An 18,657-nucleotide genomic window follows, 5' to 3' on the forward strand; every position below is an offset into this window, starting at 1 on the left:
ATGGTTTAAAATTTTGCAAGTAATGGATTTTATAGTAAAATTGATTCCTCTAACTGAACAAAATACTTCTTTGTGTGACAATCTTTTTTTAATTATCATTAAAATACTTTATATCAATGATTTATCAGCCCATGTCATGGGTCTGTAATTCAGTGGTTATTGTTTGTATATATGTGTTTCATATTTGTTTTTCCTTTTTTTTTTTTTTTGTACATTTATTAGGCCATAAGTTTTCTCTTTTGAATTGTTTAACATTTGTGAATTTGTGGCCTTCTACAGGTGACTGTATAACATTGACTTTGTTCATTATTGAAGGCCATACAGTGACCTTTAGCTGTTAATTTCTGTGTCATTTGTTCCCTTGTGGAGAGTTGTCTTATTGGCTATCATACCACATCTACTCTTTTTTATATTTATGTACAGAGCAGTATATATCTGATAAATAATGAAGCCCCCCAGAGTCTCTAGAAGATGGTGATGTTATTATTCTCCTTTCCTACCATTTTTTTGGTAAATCTTGTGTTCATCAAATACATTTAGTGTACATTTGTTAATTCAGTTTAGAGAAACAAATCTTTCTTCTAACTGAATGCATGCATTCTGATTCATTTTTTAAAAATAATTTTGTAATGTACAATAAAAAATTAAATACATACTGTGACATGTTCGAAATCCTGGCCTAATTCATGTGATCCTGCAACAATTTCTCTTTCTGCTATCCATTGCATTAAGTCATCAATTTCTCTATTCAGTACATATAATTTCAACACTTCTTCTAATTTACTCTTCCTTTCTCTGGATAAGTCCTTCAAACCAGCATATAATTTATCTACTTGGGACTGTCTTACTGCTATTTGGTCACTATAAAAGAGAAAAAATGTAACTTAAACAAAGACAAGATTTTCAAAGAAGCAAGAGTTTGCATTGATCAGACTTGAATCATTTCATGACATTTGTTTTAAAATTGTCTTCACAAGCAGATGCAAAAGTACATGAACAATAATTGAAACGTGAACCCATTTTAAGGCCTTGTTTATTTACATACCACATGTTGAACAAGAAGTTACAGGCTTTGTTTGTCATGTTAAGCAACCAACACTTATAATTGAAACAAAAAGAAAAACATGACATCATTGTCGGACAGATAGGAAAACTACTTGGTCATTCGTGGATATAAAGACTTACACACAACATTTTCATTAAATGACAATGATTTTAAATACCTTTCAGGATGGTCTGTATCAATAAGTGCTCGGCTCTTTTCACCAAGTTGTCGGACAACATCAGCATAATCTTCTACAGCATTTTCTAATACTTGATGTTTCTTCATAAAGTTCTGAGCACCAATTTCATCCTTAGCCCGTTCATCACCCATCATGTAAAGTTCTTGTTCACTCATCCAAGCTTCAGCTTCTGAGGCATCATAATAATACTGAAAGAAATAACTCATATTCAAATTCTGGTCAAACAAAACATAATTAGACCGTTGTTTTTTTTAAGTTTGACTATTTTACATTTGTCAATAGCTGACTATGCCGTATGGGTTTGCTCATTGTTGAAGGTTATACAGTGACCTTTAGTTGTAAACTTCTAGGTTATTCATTCTCTAGTGGAGAGTTGTCTCATTGGCAATTATACAAGATCTTCTTATTTCATATCTTTAGATCCCAAGAGTATAATGAATGAAAATCTTTTTTAGTTCAAATATTAACTTCAGTAAAGAGATAAACAAGAATGTGTCCAAAGTACACAGTTGACCCATCAGCACTATCATTTTCTATGTTAAATGGACCGTAAAAATGGGGAAAAAGCTCTAACTTGGCATTAAAATTAGAAAGGTCATATCATAAGGAACATGTGTACTAAGTTTCAAGTTGATTGGGACTTCAACTTCATCAAAAACTACATCAACCAAAAACTTTAACCTGAAGCAGGACAGATGGACGGACGATAGAACGAACAGACGAATGGATGCAGACCAGAAAATATATATCCATAAATGGGGCATAAAAACAAATTGTTTAGATGTCATCAGGAGGTGGTCACTTTGGCATAGAACCAAATATCTAAACTTTTTTTTTTTCTGAAGTCAAGCCTAAAACTACATACCTGTTGTGCAATATCAGATAAGTGGATTCTTTCATTACGTTTAACAACAGCATCCTTCAGATCTTGCCAGTGCTTCAATAGGTCTTCAATAAGAGCCTTGAATTCCTCTGACTGTGGGTGTCCTTCATCAATCAGTTCTTGTCCAACATCCACCACTGTCTTAATTCTAGGTTCATGATTTTCAATCTCTGTTTGTAATGACTGTAATTGAATATCAAATTAATCTCACATCATACATTTTTTAGGCAGCATTATTTTATTAATATAACACTTAAACAAAACTCAAATTACAACAAATATTCATGTAAACACAGGACAAATGGATTTAATCTAACTAACATTCTTTTGTCTATGAAAATAAAAACAACTTTTAACACTGATATTTTTTAATAACATAATGTATGAATTCATTTTGTTTCAGAAAATAAAGATGTTTTTTTGAGTGTGCAAAAAAGCCGAAAAGAAAGATATACATAAATATAACCCAAATATGAGTATAAAGATATAGGAGTAAATAGTTGTATATAGTTGTCATATGATGTCTGTGCCTATAGCAACTTTGAGGACATACCTTAAACTGAGTTTTCATGAATAACATTCTTTGTTAAATGAAAAATTAATAAGTGCATCACATCCAAGCAAAAAAATGATGTGTTTAAAGCTACAGATTTAAAATCTCTAAAATATTATATAAATCACAGAAAAAATAGATTGTTGCAGCCTAAAATCGGTTAGGATTAATTGGTCATATTTTATTATATGAACTGAATATATGCACAATATTTGTGTATATCTAGTGTAAAATAAAAATGTATGCAATAAATATGAAGCAAGTGTTTTCTATCAATTGCGGACAAGGACGGTCTACCAGATCTAAAACTTTTGCTTCTTTAAAATCCTGTTTAATGCCAAGAGTAGGGCAAGACAAACTTTTTTTTTCTTCTTTGATAATTGGCAATAAAAAGTTGGGTCAGCAAGGTTACTATTTACTTTTGTTATATAAATCATTTTAAAAATCATGCTGAAAAAGCAAAGAAGCTTCACTTTTCTATTTGAATAAGCAATTATGTATTATCATTTTCCCAAGATTTATCAGTTTAGCAGCAGTATTATTTTTTTTCTTTCAAAGATTACTATATATAAATATATTTATAAATCTGTGCCCTGTGTAACCACATTCTGCATAGTTATATGTAATACACAAGTGTCTGATATGTTTCATTCTGGTATTAGAAGACTTGAAATGTTTAATAATTTATAATTCAAGATTCAAATAAAAAGTCCCATATATATCTACATATTTCTATAGCAGCTTGAATGAACTACCTTTCTGTCGCCTGGTTTTTGGTTCTACACACAATATAATAATAAATATTCAAGAACAATATAATTTTAAACATCCTACAAAAATTTTTTAACATTTTTTTAATTTTTTTTTTGCTTTTCTAGAATACATTTTTCTTTTTCTTTTAACTTCAAATACTATATCAATTATTTATAAATTATTAATATCTGAGATTCCAAAATTAAATTCATAAATTTAAATTTTATGTATAAACCACATACAAACAAATGAGATACAAATATTTGAATTACACATTCATTTTCAATTCACTACTCTTACCTGATTTTTAGTCACATGCATTTGAACTGTAAGCAAACTATTGCCAAACTGGCTGGATGTGGCTTGTGGCATTTTTTCATTGATCCACAATTTTTCATCTTCTACATCTCTAATAAACTGATGAATACGTTTGACTTTCTGTAACTGCTCTCTACGTTGAACTAATGGCTGCTGTATCTTAGCAAATCTGAATTTAAAAAGCACATATTCATATTTTTTTCAATTGTAAAATAACTAACAAATTGCATCTGTAAACATTCATGTCTGGGTAAAATCCTAAATTACTTCAGAAAATGGGCAATATTAACGGAAGATTCTTCAACTGGTCATGAAGTCCATACAGTGTTTTCACATAGTCATCCTTTGGTAACCAGTGGACAGTTGTCTCATTAGCAATCCTACCACATCTCTTTATTTTTGTATGTTAAAAGCCTTCTAACCAAATTCTATTTCAGAAAATATTTTTTCTTATGTATTAAGTAAAAGTCTAAAAATTTTACACGATTATGAACACAAGGAAGTAAAATTAATAGTAATGTTACACCTTTCACAAGAATAATGTATGATCAGAAATATCAAAACTCTCGTACATACCTTTCAGCAACCAAAGCTTTTCTCTTTTCAATGATGGCTTCCTGTTTAGGGTCAATCTTTCTCAGTATTACAGCCTGTTCATCTAACTCTGTCACCTGTTGTTCTTTCATTTTCATCTGTGACTCCAAAAGCTGTAGACAATATATAAAACAGTTTGTTAACTTTCACTCCCAACAAGACTTTAAAATGTTACTCCATATGATAAGAATAACGACAGAAAGGACTTACAGGTCAGAATAAACTTTGTCATTTTTTATTATGAAATGGTCATATTTGTATTATTAAAAGCTTTCAAATGAATGTTTTGTTTATGAAATGATGTGCTTGTTCAGTCACTATTTTTTAAATACCTGTATGAATTCAGAAAGAAGCTGACCAATGGTGCAAAAATGTGTAATAAAGAAATTTGAGAAAAAAAGGTTTTTGTCCATCAGAAGTCTTCTCCATTTCCAATATTTGCATGAAAGTTTTTGCTTATTTCAATAAAATTGAAATTAGAAATGTGGAATGTGTCAAAGAGACAACAACCCCACCAAAGAGCAGAAAACGGTCAAGGTCCCCAATGGGTCTTCAACACAGAAAGAAAATCCCGCACCAAGAGGCAGGGTTCAGCTGGCCCCTTAACAAAAACGTGTACTAGTTGAGTGAAACAATTTTAACTACAAATATGACAATTATCTCTTTTAATGAGGATTAAGTGACACCTAACTGCAAACACTCCAGTAGACTTACATTTTGTTTCTGCATGAGAAGATTAACTGTTGTCAGATCTTTAGCTGCCTCCTCTGTGACAATCTGTGATTCTAGTTGGTCCATCCATCCATCAATATCATCACAACTCTGTTCATACAGTACTGATCTGTTAGAATCAAACAATTTCTCTCCTTTAGCCTTTGTTGTACGTTCAAGTTCCTCCCACTGCTCATTTAGACTGGCTAGAATTGGTTCTATCTGTTCTCTTGTTTCTGGTTTATCTTGTAACAGATCTTCTCCAGCCTAGAAATCATAATTATTGTAAGTTTTATAATTTAACGCAAGACAGTAATTTTTCTATTTTAGATAATCCTTTCTCTTTCATTTTGCTTAATAATGATCAAAAATCCAAGCTGTATTTTTTTTTTTTTTTTTTTTTTTTTTTATTAAAGACAAATTGAAGATTGGCACATACAGTTAATTTAAAAGTGTGTTGTTATGTTATGCATGTTTGTCATATGTACCTGTATGATTATTTTATTGTGCAACTATATGTAATAAAATATTGAATCTTGAATCTAAAATCTCACACACCAGATTTATATGATACTGGTTAATCAATCTAACGTATAATGTATTGTTAAAATAATTAACCCTTTCCCCAAAAAATCTATGATTAGTAATGATTTACTGTATTTACCTTCATCAGTCTCATAAGTCTGTCTTTATTAGCAGCTATTTCCTTTTCAAAGGCTTGATGTCTGACATATTTACTGTGTAGATTCTTAGCATCTCTGTATGTCTCGTCCTGAGCTGCAGCCATCTTATCATGTAACCAGTCTCTCAACTGTAAAAACAACATTTTATGTTTTACTATGAAATTATACAACTTCAAAAATACTTTTTTAAGCAGCAGTAAATTGGTCAAATAAGTATTTTTCAAGGACCACATATTTGTTGATACTTTTGTATTCCACTGGACTAAATTTGCAAGTAATGGTCCTGAACAATATAAGTGGATTTAAAAAAATTAAATTTCATGAAGTTATTGAATTATGTTTGACTACTATCAAGAGGAAAATATTACATGCACATTCAAAGGGAATTTATGGCATTTAGAGTAAACATTTGTGTACATATAAGCTTTTATTTAACATACCTCATCACATTCTTGTAAGAACTGTTGCAGCAACAACTGGTCACGTAATTTGTCAAGCTGATCTCCAGCTCTATTTCTATTAACATCTCGTCTGAAATATTAAATCATTTCATTTAATGAAATTTATTTAAGCATTAATTCTAATAACATAATGACCATAATATAATAATTCTAAGTAGGGTTACATTTTAAAACATGTAAGCACTAAAAGAGAAGGTGCAAGAAAGGCTCTTTTTGACTACAAAAATGAAGTTTTGGTGATTTACACAAGAGAAAAAGAATCATTGAAGAAGTGCATAATTTAAACTGTAATATACTGTGGATTCATTTATTTTCGTGGGTATCAATTTTCGTGATACAGTAACAATTGCTTTTTCATGAATATCGTATTTCGTGGATTGGTCAAATTCTGCATACAAGCCAATAAAACACTTGCATTTCGTTGAACATTTGAATTCCTGGTTCACCATTTACCACGAAAATTGATATCCCATGAATAAAAATGAATCCACAGTATCTAAAATATCACAAATATTGCCAGAATTTTAGTCAAAATATGGCAAAAATCCCATTGTAACTCACCTTTCATTGATGTTTTCAGCTTTTTTGTGTATTTTGTCAGCAGCATAGTGATTGTCTTCAATGAGACGATTAGCAAACTGTAGTACTGCATTAATCTTCTCATCGTTAGCATCAGTTGTAGTGATGAAAGCTTCATGTTGTTTGATCAGGTTTTCTGCTGCTTCAAGTGTATTCTGTTAAAACATTGACAATACATAAGTTATGTAACTGCCTTTGTACATACCGATTGTAAATTACCTAATAGATTTTTAAAACTTAGATAGCCATAAAATTTAATTATGCTGTCAATTATTGAAATTAAACTTATTTTTTTTGCTTCCTAAAATTAGCTGTTGCATGTACTACTCACTCTGAAAAGTATTTTTCAATATAATTTCAAGCTGATTTCATTTATGGATTAATACTCTTATCTAATATCCTGAGTATTTCTTTTCTCTAACTTGCAATTCTTAAAATGTGCTTACACATGTACTCAATTCTAGTAATAGCTATTAAAAAGTTTTAAAATTTTGAATCATGAAACCAAATTCCAGTCCTCTGAACTTTGCAACCGGGAGTTGGTAAAAATGAAGGCACTTATTGACAGGATGATGGAAAGTTTAAAACCTTCACCAATAATTAATAAAATTGGGGATTTCCAAACTACATAATTTCTGAAACAATTACATTTTCTAATGTATTCTGAAGTCCCTCAATTCACTTTAGATGTTACAGTACATGTAACTATTCATACTTAAATTCTAACAGGGGAATATGGCAAAAATAACAACAGAAATGTAGACACATGTATATGATGACAACACCTTCATTACCTGATGATCAAACAATCCAAGTGTTGTCTATGAGAAATGAACATGAGAGACATTTACTTCACATGTAATGATCATGAAACATATAATGAATGAATTTATCACAGAATGTAAAAAATATTAAATCTTTAATTTAAGTCTGAAACTTTTACCTGATGAAAACAATATTGATCAAATAAAACTTTTCTAATATTTCAATACATATAATTTGTCTAATACTTCAGCTGAAACCTAGTCCATTTCTCCTATGAAATATAAAATTGTGTAGGATAATACTGATTATATTCTAAGATTAAATTAGATCAGTTTTCATATTAAATTAACATTTGTAGACAACAAATTTCTCTTCAATGATATATGATGAGACAAGGGGTATCAAATCCATGCATTACTGAAGGAGATCTACTTACAGGAACTTCTTCTTTTGATAAGAAATTTTCTTGTTGGTTCAGTAAGACTTCAGCTTGTTTGGCATCACGTAAGTACATCTAGAAAATAAATTCACAACATATAAGTTGGTGCATATACGTCAGTAAATGATAACTTGTGAAGATCTATAATGATCTAATAAACAAATTACAAGAAATTGGTTAATATTCATGTATTAGGATCTGATTAGATTGGTTTTATTTTTTTTATTTTTGAGATCGTCTTTACCTTTAAGTGAAAGTTTCTCATAAACTACAATCTTGCAATGACATGGGGTACCGTAAAGAACAATTTTTCATTGTCTTAAAAAGCATACGACACGAGGAACTGTCTCAAGTCTAAATAAACAACAAAACATTAACATCGTTTATATAAATTGAAAATGTAACACTGATAATTACCTGTAAGTTAAGACTTTGTGACAGAAGATTTTGTCTATTTTCCCACATCTGTAGAAGTTCTTCCCATCCATTGTCAAGGGCTTGTATTCTCTACAAACAATATAAACATTCAAACTTCAATCATTTGAGTATTAGTATTTCTAGCTGTTTCAGTTTTCCATTACTATTAACAATACAAAATTCCCATTTTGATGAAATCCTGTTTCAAAGTAAACTAATCTTGTCATTTTGATATGAAACTTAAAATTTAACTAAAAAAATTTTCATATTAATATTCATTGTTTGCAAATAACAAAGATTCCTTAAATTTTATCAAATAATAATAAAATTTGAACCTGTCTGAGGAACATATATTGTGGATCTTCTTGTCCCTCAGTGATTTTGTCACCAAATTCTTTCATTTTGGCGTGTTCTGGAGAGTAAGCATCAATTTCGTCTTTCAACTGTTGATGTTGGTTCAGTAATTTTTCAGCGTCAGATAAACTGTTAGGAATGTCTTCAGAGGCCACAGTTGTCTGTGTACGCGACAACCATTGTTGGAAGTGGTCCAAGTTACCCAAAAAACGCTGTAATTCACCAGCCTCTCCAAGTTTCTCATCACGTTCTTTCAACTGGAAAATGCAAAGTAATTATTATTAGTGATTGATTATATACTTGTTATGACAAATACAAATTGTTAGAAACTTTAAAGCATCCAGAATATTTGAATTTTTTTTTTCTTTTTTTGAACGAAATTTGAACTTTTAAAAAATACTTCTTAATAAAGACAGAACAAAGAAAGGAAGAAGATAGTACTTACCATTTCCTTGAGGTCCATCCAGACATTGTTGATTTCAGAAATCTTTTCTCTGATGGCTTGAGCTTCCTCTGGTTTCTCATCCTGTAACTTATCAGCCTCATTCTGAAGGGACTCAAGCTGTTAAAGGTAATAATAAAAGGTTTTAAAATGTTATTCCAAATAGAATGCATTTTTAAACATGTTCTCCAAGGGCAAAGAGAAATTCCTATATGGTTACCATATTTTTAAAGTGACACCCATTGGTTACATATATGTTTACATAAAACTGTCCTAATGTTGAAGAAATGTTGTAAAGCATTGCTTTAATTTCAATAACAACAAAATCCTATGACTTTTGCTGGATTTCCTTTTGTTGTCCTTATCTTTTATATTTAGAAGCAAGTATTTACCTACTTAAAAATCATGCTATTTTAATGTGTATCAAAGTCAGTAACTATACCTTAGCCTGAATGGCTGCTAAATCTCTCTCCATGCCACTGAGACGTCTCTGTAATGTCATGACACCAGACAAATCATTTCCAAGTTCATCAGTAGATTCAATAACCTTAGATTTTTCATGGATCCAGCTCTACAAAGGACAATCACATTAATAAGTAACATTTGTAAATTTGTACCAAAACACAGTACATCTGTTGACCTAAGTTCCAATGTTATTTCAAACATCACAGGTACAAGATAATTTGTATATATGTATCTTGTTTGAAACATAAAGATCACACTTTGTGAAGATCATTTAATTAAAACATCAGACAAATCTCAAGTACAGATACATAGAATTGTTTACACATATGCCAATCAAATATAATACAACAACAAATCAAAAAGGTAAACAAAACCTGAAGTTTTACTAGGCTTATTTTTCATTCATTCTGTGATTGAGGTAACAATTTTTTAGTAGATAAGTAGATAAAGAATACTACATCAGACAAATAAAGTAATGATTTGTGAATAAAAGATAAAATTCTACTTCAAAGAGAATTTAATATCTTGTCTAGAACTAACAGTATGAATTGATTAAGATTAATTTCACAATACTGAATTAACTTTAGCAATTAAAAGAAAACAACTAAGACAGTCAAAATTAAACAAAATTGATCAGTTCAAAATCAGTTCTGAAGAAAATAAGAATTATACCAAAATCAATGATTGAAAAACGTTATACTTACAATAGTTTCATTACATTCAATGTGGAAGTTCTGTAGACCATGGGCTAAGTTGATGTCTTCACGTTTCTGGTCAACAAGATCTCTCAACTCATTCCAACTGTTAACAAATACATAATTTAGTCATTGTTGATTGGTATTACTATTGTAATTCACATAAGATCAAATATTTCATGATGAAAAATAACAACATAATATAACCACTAGAAAAAGATGGTCTCTCTTTCTATACCTTATCATTTAGAAATAACAATGCATTAATATGCTACAAAATTAAAGACATTTTCCATTTAAGAAATCTGAAGCATTCCAACAATTTCACAATAAGTATGTTTTGTCTCAGGGCATCTTTTTTAGAATTACAAATTTTCAAGTTACTTAAACACTAATTACTTTTTATGATATATAGTGTAATTATCTTTTTTCAAATTATCTGCCCTATAAAATTCATCTAAGAATTTCTAATTTGCATAACTCTGAAAATATATCTCATTTAACTATATATAAACCAACCTGTCATTAAGCTCATTCTGTTTCTCAATAACCTCAGCAGCGTTTGGATGTTCCACTTGGAGAAGTTGACGAGCGAGCTGGTTAACTACGGCAACCTTTGATGCATTAGCATTCATCTCATGTTCGAAACTATCAAAGCGATGCTTCATTATTGCCAGCTCCTCAATGTCATCTGTAACAATTATAGTGGTCAAGAATTTCTCCTGGAAAAAAAATAAATATTCAATTAATATACTTAACTATTTACTTAACTTATTCAAATTGGTAACAAGTCTGATTTTAACAAATTTAACAACTATTTTTATGTTTTTATTTTTCACTATATCTTTTACTGTTTACTAGTTTAAACATATTTTATTGTTCAAAACAAATGGATTAGACACAAGTTTTTCAACTTAGTTCCATCTTCTCCACTGTTTACTGTATCGTTTACTGTATTTTAGACACTTATGTAATAAGGAATTAAGTTTACACAAAACATTGGAAACATTACTGATGTTGTCAACATACTTTGTAAACATTTTGATGTACTGTGGATTCATTAAACTTTCTGTGTACCAATCTTCGTGGTTTGAGGAAAACTTGCATATTCGTCGATATTTAATTTCGTGGTTTTGGCAAAGTTTGCATACATTCCTTTAGAAGAATTGTAATACATTGAACATTAAAATCTGGGTTCTTCTATACCCAGGAAATTCAAGAAAATTGATAACCAATAAATATTAATGAATCAACAGTATTAATGGAATTTTATGAAAGTTATACTCAACTGTTAAAAGTTTATAGCCTAACTAAACAGTTCCAAATCAAAATATATAATAATATAGATCAAATCATATCAAACCTTTTCATCTATCCATGTTTCCACACCATCAGATTCATTGAAGAGTTTGTACAAGGACAAAGCATCTAGTAGTCTCTGTTTACGTAGTTTGGCCAGTTCTAGTAGTTCTTGGTATCGTTTGTCAACCTGGCTTAATCTAGCTGGTACTTCAGGATTCTCCAAGTCCTACAAGAAGTTAGTATTTTAGCATGTAGTCACAAGGCAAATATATTAAGATACAATAAACAATGGAAGTTACATGAAAAAAAATCCAAAATGGATATCTACAAACGATTTATTTTGGTCAGTTTTTTAAAACTCCTTTTAAAGCTTTCTAATATCAATAAGAAGAAAGTGGCTTTCAATTTTAAAAAGTATTTATTTTGTAAGAAATCTGTCCAATAAAATCATTAAACATTTTAAGACATGGGAAATGATGACAACTCATAACTCAGTTATAAAACCTACCTCTTCACCAAGACTTGCTGCCTGTTCGTGTAAGGCTTGTATTGTAGATTCATAATTCTTAAGCTCATCTGTCACTTCCTAAAAGTAAACATATTATCTTAGAATTCATATGATATGAATGCTATATATAACCATGAATACAATTTTTCATTTATAAAGATGACTCCTATTTTCCAGACAAGAAAGATTCTTTAAATGGATTTTAGGACACAAAGGTATTAATCATTTTTATATTTCATTTTAGATAAGCAACTGAAAAGTTCTATTCTATTTAACATGGTTAGAATGTACTGTTCTCAATCTTTTACAAATGTATATGTTACTTTTATTAAATCATTTAGTAAAAGCAAACCTTATGTTTCTTCAGTAATGACTGAACACTGGCTTCATCCTTGCCAACATCTTCACTGGATACTAATCTTAGTGTATCCATCATCCAGGCATCAACATCATCTGCATCAGCAAAGAACTACAAAACAAGAATCCAGAAATTGAATGATGAAACAAGTATCAAATGATTTGGTGGGAGGTATGTTATTGAGATAATGTAATACAACCCCTGAACCTTAATTTTTCGTGAAAATGAAAGGATTACTACCATGGGATCTCAATGATGTATTGCAGATCAAAGCTTAATTATTTCTTTGTTTATTTCTTTTATGAATAACACTACTCATGACCTTATCAAACTCATCTGTGAACAAGACTTATTCATTCCACATAAGATTTCAATCAATAAATAGTCAGAAAAAATAGTTGTAAATTTTTGTATTTTTTCTGTAATTGAACATGCAAATTTCTTAAAATCTATCATCTTGATTCCTACCTGGTAGAAGTCGACAGCCTCATGAAGCCTCTTCTTACGGAATGCAGCTAGATCCATCAGACTATCCCACTGTTGGTTGATCTCATCAATACGCTGCTGTACCTTATCAGCTCCGAAATTTCCTGCGTTGATGAGATCATTGCCAATTTGTAAGACAGATTCCAAGTGGGTATGTCTGGCAGTCATCTCATCTTCCAGGGCCTGAAATCAAACAACAAAATTTAAAAATTTCTGGAAATACTTGTGTACCTGTAAAAAACAAATTTCCATCTTAACTCTCAAATTTTAATTATAGTAATTGTTTTACAATCATTATTTTAAACTGAAAACAAATTCAAAAGAAAACATCACTTAAGTTTTGTCTGAATAAATTGTGTCCATTTTTCTCTTCTCTTATATAATTTTTCCATTCTGATTCAAAAAGCTTGACTATACCTTATGTTTATTGAGAAGAAGATGAACACTGGTGAGGTCATGACCCAGATCAGGTGATGACATGAGATGTTCTTTTTCTCTGATCCATCCCTCTTCATCTTCCATATCCCAATAAAATTGCCATAATCTTCTTGATTCCTCCAGGCGAGCTCTACGTTCAGCAGCTAAGGCTATCAGTTCATCATATGCAGTGTCTAAGGTGTTCATACGTTCCTTAATTACTTCTTGTTCACAGGGACGATAGCCTATAAAAAGATATTTTTAAATTTCATATGTCAGTCTAAACAATTTTTCATGGAATAGTAGAATAAGGCAAATAGTGATATATGTGACTAAATTCAACAGCTCATTGTCTTTCTGTATGAACCTAGCATTGAAATTACCTCTCTAATCTTTTTAGCTATATTCATTTGTAACAATCATCAAATGTGTAGAATACTGAAACATTTCTTTTATTTTCAGATCATGCTGGTATGATAAGGAGCTTTATCCTAAATTCTTTCCTCTTACTCCTTAACTTGTGAAATGTATTCAGTTTAAGCTTCTAAATTGAATGTTCATTTTTTATTCAACTTGGATTAAACAAAGGGATTTCCATATTTAAGCTACACCTAATAAAGTTTTTACCTCCAACATCTGAGAAGTCCCCATCAACAAATCTGTCAGCTTGTGTGTTGACTGTTTTAACTCTTTCTCCTAGAACATGAATGTCTGCTTCAATCAAACTGTGTTTTTGTAACAGATCATCCACACCCATCAAATGTTTACCATAGTCCTCAGATAACAACCTTGCCTTAATTTCTTCCATCCAGTCCAAAATATATAACATTTCTTGGAAGATTCTCTGTATGCCAAGCGAAAGTTCCAGACGGAGACGTCTGGCTTTGAGAAGTTCTATCAAGTAGTTCCATAATTTCAGTACATTGTCCTTTCTGAAAAAGCAATTCAAAATAATGGTCATAAAACAATAGATTCTAGTCAATTTATACACCAAAGCTATAAACTCTCTATTGTAGCTTAATTCCAATCACAATGGTTCTGCTCTTCCAATGCCTCTTACACAAAAGAAAAAATTGTAATGGTTCAGCAAAATGCATTTGAGTAATATAATTTGAATTTTCATATACTTGACATTTGAGGAACAGCACAATGTAATTGTGTCAGTTGGAATACTGTACATGGCACCTGTTGACTTAGGCCATTTCAATTGATATTTCATAGTGTAGTATCTTTCCATGTTGTGATGTTATACTACTATTTTAGATAAGGGAGAAGGTTGGTACCTATTAAAACGTTTAAACCCGCTGCATTTATTTGCTCCTGTCCTAAGTCAAGAATCTGATGTTCAGTAATTGTCGTTTGTTGATGTGGTTCATAAGTGTTTCTCCTTTCTTTATCTAGATTAGACTGTTGGTTTTCCTATTTGAATTTTTACACAAGTCATTTTTTTTACTCTTTATAGCTTGCTGTCGGTGTGAGCAATTCCTGTGTGTTGAAGATCATACTTTAAATTAGGGACTAATTTTATAAATTATGACTTGGATGGAGAGTTGTCTAACTGGCACTCATACCACATCTTCCTATATCTATTTATCATCATGTTATATACCTTGAATTGATTCTGTCAATATCATGGTAGGTTTCTTGTTGTAAGTCACTAGCCACAGACACAACTGCTTGAACCCGTTCTTCATACGCATAAATGTCGGTCTCTATAGCCTCATGTTTCTTTGTCGCAGCCTCTACAGCAGCCAAATCAAAGCCAAAGTTATCTTGTGACACCAGACGTTGATTTTCACTAAGCCATGTTTCACGCATACCAGCTTTTCTGTCAAATCTGGCAGCCAACTGTTCCAATTTCTCTTGTCTAAAAAATATAATCAAATTCATTTAAATTTTCAAGATAAAAATTCATTAAATGATTGCATTCTGCAAAAACTTCATCAATTTCTTATATGTCATCTTAGAAGCGTCACTAATAAGTCTCATGGTAAATAAGAGTAATTGTTAGATACATTTGATCCAAGGCACAATTCTAATTTGCAGACCATAACCATCCTTCAGTGAGTTTTCCTTTAACCTTAACATAATCTCCACACTAACAACTATCCACTTCATTAGAACTATGGTGGACAGTTGTCTTATTGGCAATCATACCAAATCTCTGTATTCTTATATTAATTCAAGGCTCAGAAACATATTTTATGTAAAACTTATGTAATTTAAATCTAGAGATTAATATTTACCTGATCAATTCTTCTCTCAAGGCCAGTTCTCTTTCATGTTCTGATTTTTCTAGTCGGTCCCAGGCTTTGTTGATATCAGAGATCAGTTTACCTTCTTTGGGAAGGTAAGGTTTCTGATTGTTTGCTCTCATTTTACTTTGGATAGTAAACAACATTATTTCCAAGTTTCCCTTTTCATCAAACCTAAAAGAACAAAGTGAGAAAATGCATTAAATTTTGTTTACAAGTCAACAAAAAGTGACTGATGTCAGTCAATTGATGCCATTTAGTAAGCCAAGGAAGCCAGATTTTAAAATTTGGACTAACCAAATTTGATCAGTGACCCAATTGTTGCTACTACAAGTATAAACATTCTTTTATTTGGTATTTTGGTTTCCTAAAGAAAACACAGGCAAAGTAAATTAAATACCAGATGCACTAATAAACTAGAGGCTCTAAAGAGCCTGTGTCGCTCACCTTGGTCTATGTGACTATTAAACAAAGGAAGCAGATGGATTCATGACAAAATTGTATTTTGGTGATGGTGATGTGTTTGTACATCTTACTTTACTGAACATCCTTGCAGCTTACAATTATCTCTATCTATAATGAAGTTGGCTCAGTAGTTTCAGTGGAAAATGTTAGTAAAAATTTACAAATTTTATAAAAATTGTTGAAAATTGACTATAAAGGACAATAACTCCTTAGGGGGTCAATTGACCATTTCGGTCATGTTGACTTATTTATAAATCTTACTTTGCTGAACATTATTGCTGTTTACAGTTTATTTCTATCTATAATAATTTTCAAGATAATAACCAAAAACAGCAAAATTTCCTTAAAATTACCAATTCAGGGGCAGGAACCCAACAACGGGTTGTCCGATTTATCTGAAAATTTCAGGGCAGATAGATCTTGACCTGATAAACAATTTATCCCCCTGTCAGATTTGCTCTAAAGGCTTTGGTTTTTGAGTTATAAGCCAAAAACTGCATTTTACCCCTATCTTCTATTTTTAGCCATGGCGGCCATCTTGGTTGGATTGTCGGGTCATCGGACACATTTTTTAAACTAGATACCCAAAAGATGATTGTGGATAAGTTTGGATTAATTTGGCCCAGTAGTTTCAGAGGAGAAGATTTTTGTAAAAGATTACTAAGATTTACGAAAAATGGTTAAAAATTGACTATAAAGGACAATAACTCCTATATGGGTCAACTGACCATTTCGGTCATGTTGACTTATTTGTAAATCTTACTTTGCTGAACATTATTGCTGTTTACAGTTTATTTCTATCTTTAACAATTTTCAAGATAATAACCAAAAACAGTAAAATTTCCTTAAAATTACCAATTCAGGGGCAGCAACCCAACAACAGGTTGTCAGATTCATCTGAAAATTTCAGAGTAGATAGATCTTGACCTGATAAACAATTTTCTAATAGTCAGATTTGCTCTTAATGCTTTGGTTTTTAAGTTATAAGCCAAAAACTGCATTTTACCCCTATGTTCTATTTTTAGCCATGGCGGCCATCTTGGTTGGTTGGCCGGGTCCCTGGACACATTTTTTAAACTAGATACCCCAAAGATAATTGTGGCCAAGTTTGGATAAATTTGGCCCTGTTGTTTCAGAGGAGAAAATTTTTGTAAAAGATTACTAAGATTTACGAAAAATGGTTAAAAATTGACTATAAAGGGCAATAACTCCTATATGGGTCAACTGACCATTTCGGTCATGTTGACTTATTTGTAGATCTTACTTTGCTGAACATTATTGCTGTTTACAGTTTATCTCTATCTATAATAATATTCAAGATAATAACCATATAACGGCAAAATTTCCTTAAAATTGCCAATTCAGGGGCAGCAACCCAACAACCGGTTGTCCGATTCGTCTGAAAATTTTAGGGCAGATAGATCTTGACTTAATAAACAATTTAACCCCATGTCAGATTTGCTCTAAATGCTTCGGTTTCAGAGTTATAAGCCAAAAACTGCATTTGACCCCTATGTTCTATTTTTAGCCATGGCGGCCATCTTGGTTGGTTGGCCGGGTAACCGAACACATTTTTTAAACTAGATACCCCAATGATGATTGTGGCCAAGTTTGGTTAAATTTGGCCCAGTAGTTTCAGAGGAGAAGATTTTTGTAAAAGTTAACGACGACGGACGACGGACGACGGACGCCAAGTGATGAGAAAAGCTCACTTGGCCCTTCGGGCCAGGTGAGCTAAAAAGACAGTATATTTGAGGACAATTAAAAATCATATGTGATGCTTTCCCAATCATATACTATTATAACCTAATCAAAAATATAGTTAGCATTTGTTTATATGACTAACTTCTGCTGTTATTAAATATAAATATGTGTAAAACAAAGTTATGCTTTAATAAATTTATTCTTTATGGAGTTTCATCTCTTCACACCATTCTTACTTCTTTGGTTTTTCTCTGGTTCTGTAGGTATTAAATGCTGCCAACTGTTGTTGAACACCATACATAGAATTGGCAAACTGTCGGTCATTCAGAATAACAATGGTCTGTTCTATCCAGTCCAGGAGATCAGAGGTGAAGGTTTGATACTCTTGAACAGATCTGTCAGAATCCAGTGCATTATCAATTACCTGTAAAAAAAAAAAGTGTTCAGAAAATTTATTTAATGCTGAAAAAATTTAGAAGTGTAAATAGGAAAGTGAATTTATTCTATGATTTATTTTTTTATTTTGTTTTTTTTATTAATAAACAATGAGGTAAATTAATAGTCTACTTAAAACTTGTTCAACAACAAATTGTGAGCATGCACGAAGTCAGGCTAGTACCTTGATCATGTGCTGTTCATTATTTTTCCTTAGGAGTTGGGTAGTGGTGGTTGACTAATTCTCTTATACTGTGATTTTTATCAGTTGATTCCTGTTATTCTTTTTTATGTAATATTGAAAACTGTGTTTTGTTTTGGTGTAGTCCTCTTTTAATGAATATTGATAACTGTATTATGCTTTTGGTTTA

General features: G+C 31.1%; 1 protein-coding gene across 28 annotated transcripts in view; it reads right to left on the bottom strand.

Annotated features, from left to right (window-relative positions):
- The window catches only part of LOC139516872 (spectrin beta chain-like), a 49,586-nt gene that overhangs the window by 15,189 nt on the left and 15,740 nt on the right, over positions 1–18,657 (bottom strand). For 16 of the 28 annotated variants that reach the window (XM_071307291.1, XM_071307286.1, XM_071307287.1 and 13 more), the window contains exons 8-33: positions 18,088–18,275; positions 15,674–15,856; positions 15,037–15,294; positions 14,055–14,359; positions 13,428–13,672; positions 12,993–13,193; positions 12,519–12,635; positions 12,167–12,244; positions 11,720–11,884; positions 10,876–11,078; positions 10,366–10,462; positions 9,639–9,767; positions 9,200–9,316; positions 8,736–9,011; positions 8,401–8,490; positions 7,981–8,058; positions 6,762–6,934; positions 6,180–6,270; positions 5,721–5,867; positions 5,060–5,323; positions 4,328–4,458; positions 3,734–3,920; positions 3,436–3,459; positions 2,110–2,310; positions 1,224–1,432; positions 657–861 (exon numbers count right to left, since the gene is read on the bottom strand). In XM_071307291.1, the coding sequence (XP_071163392.1) occupies positions 657–861; positions 1,224–1,432; positions 2,110–2,310; positions 3,436–3,459; positions 3,734–3,920; positions 4,328–4,458; positions 5,060–5,323; positions 5,721–5,867; positions 6,180–6,270; positions 6,762–6,934; positions 7,981–8,058; positions 8,401–8,490; positions 8,736–9,011; positions 9,200–9,316; positions 9,639–9,767; positions 10,366–10,462; positions 10,876–11,078; positions 11,720–11,884; positions 12,167–12,244; positions 12,519–12,635; positions 12,993–13,193; positions 13,428–13,672; positions 14,055–14,359; positions 15,037–15,294; positions 15,674–15,856; positions 18,088–18,275 (4,362 nt within the window). The remainder of the gene's footprint in view (positions 1–656; positions 862–1,223; positions 1,433–2,109; positions 2,311–3,435; positions 3,460–3,733; positions 3,921–4,327; positions 4,459–5,059; positions 5,324–5,720; positions 5,868–6,179; positions 6,271–6,761; positions 6,935–7,980; positions 8,059–8,400; positions 8,491–8,735; positions 9,012–9,199; positions 9,317–9,638; positions 9,768–10,365; positions 10,463–10,875; positions 11,079–11,719; positions 11,885–12,166; positions 12,245–12,518; positions 12,636–12,992; positions 13,194–13,427; positions 13,673–14,054; positions 14,360–15,036; positions 15,295–15,673; positions 15,857–18,087; positions 18,276–18,657) is intronic. The other 12 variants (XM_071307292.1, XM_071307288.1, XM_071307279.1 and 9 more) reach the window with 1 other exon arrangement.

This window comes from Mytilus edulis, chromosome 3, assembly GCF_963676685.1.
Source record: "Mytilus edulis chromosome 3, xbMytEdul2.2, whole genome shotgun sequence".
Classification (NCBI taxonomy): domain Eukaryota; kingdom Metazoa; phylum Mollusca; class Bivalvia; order Mytilida; family Mytilidae; genus Mytilus; species Mytilus edulis.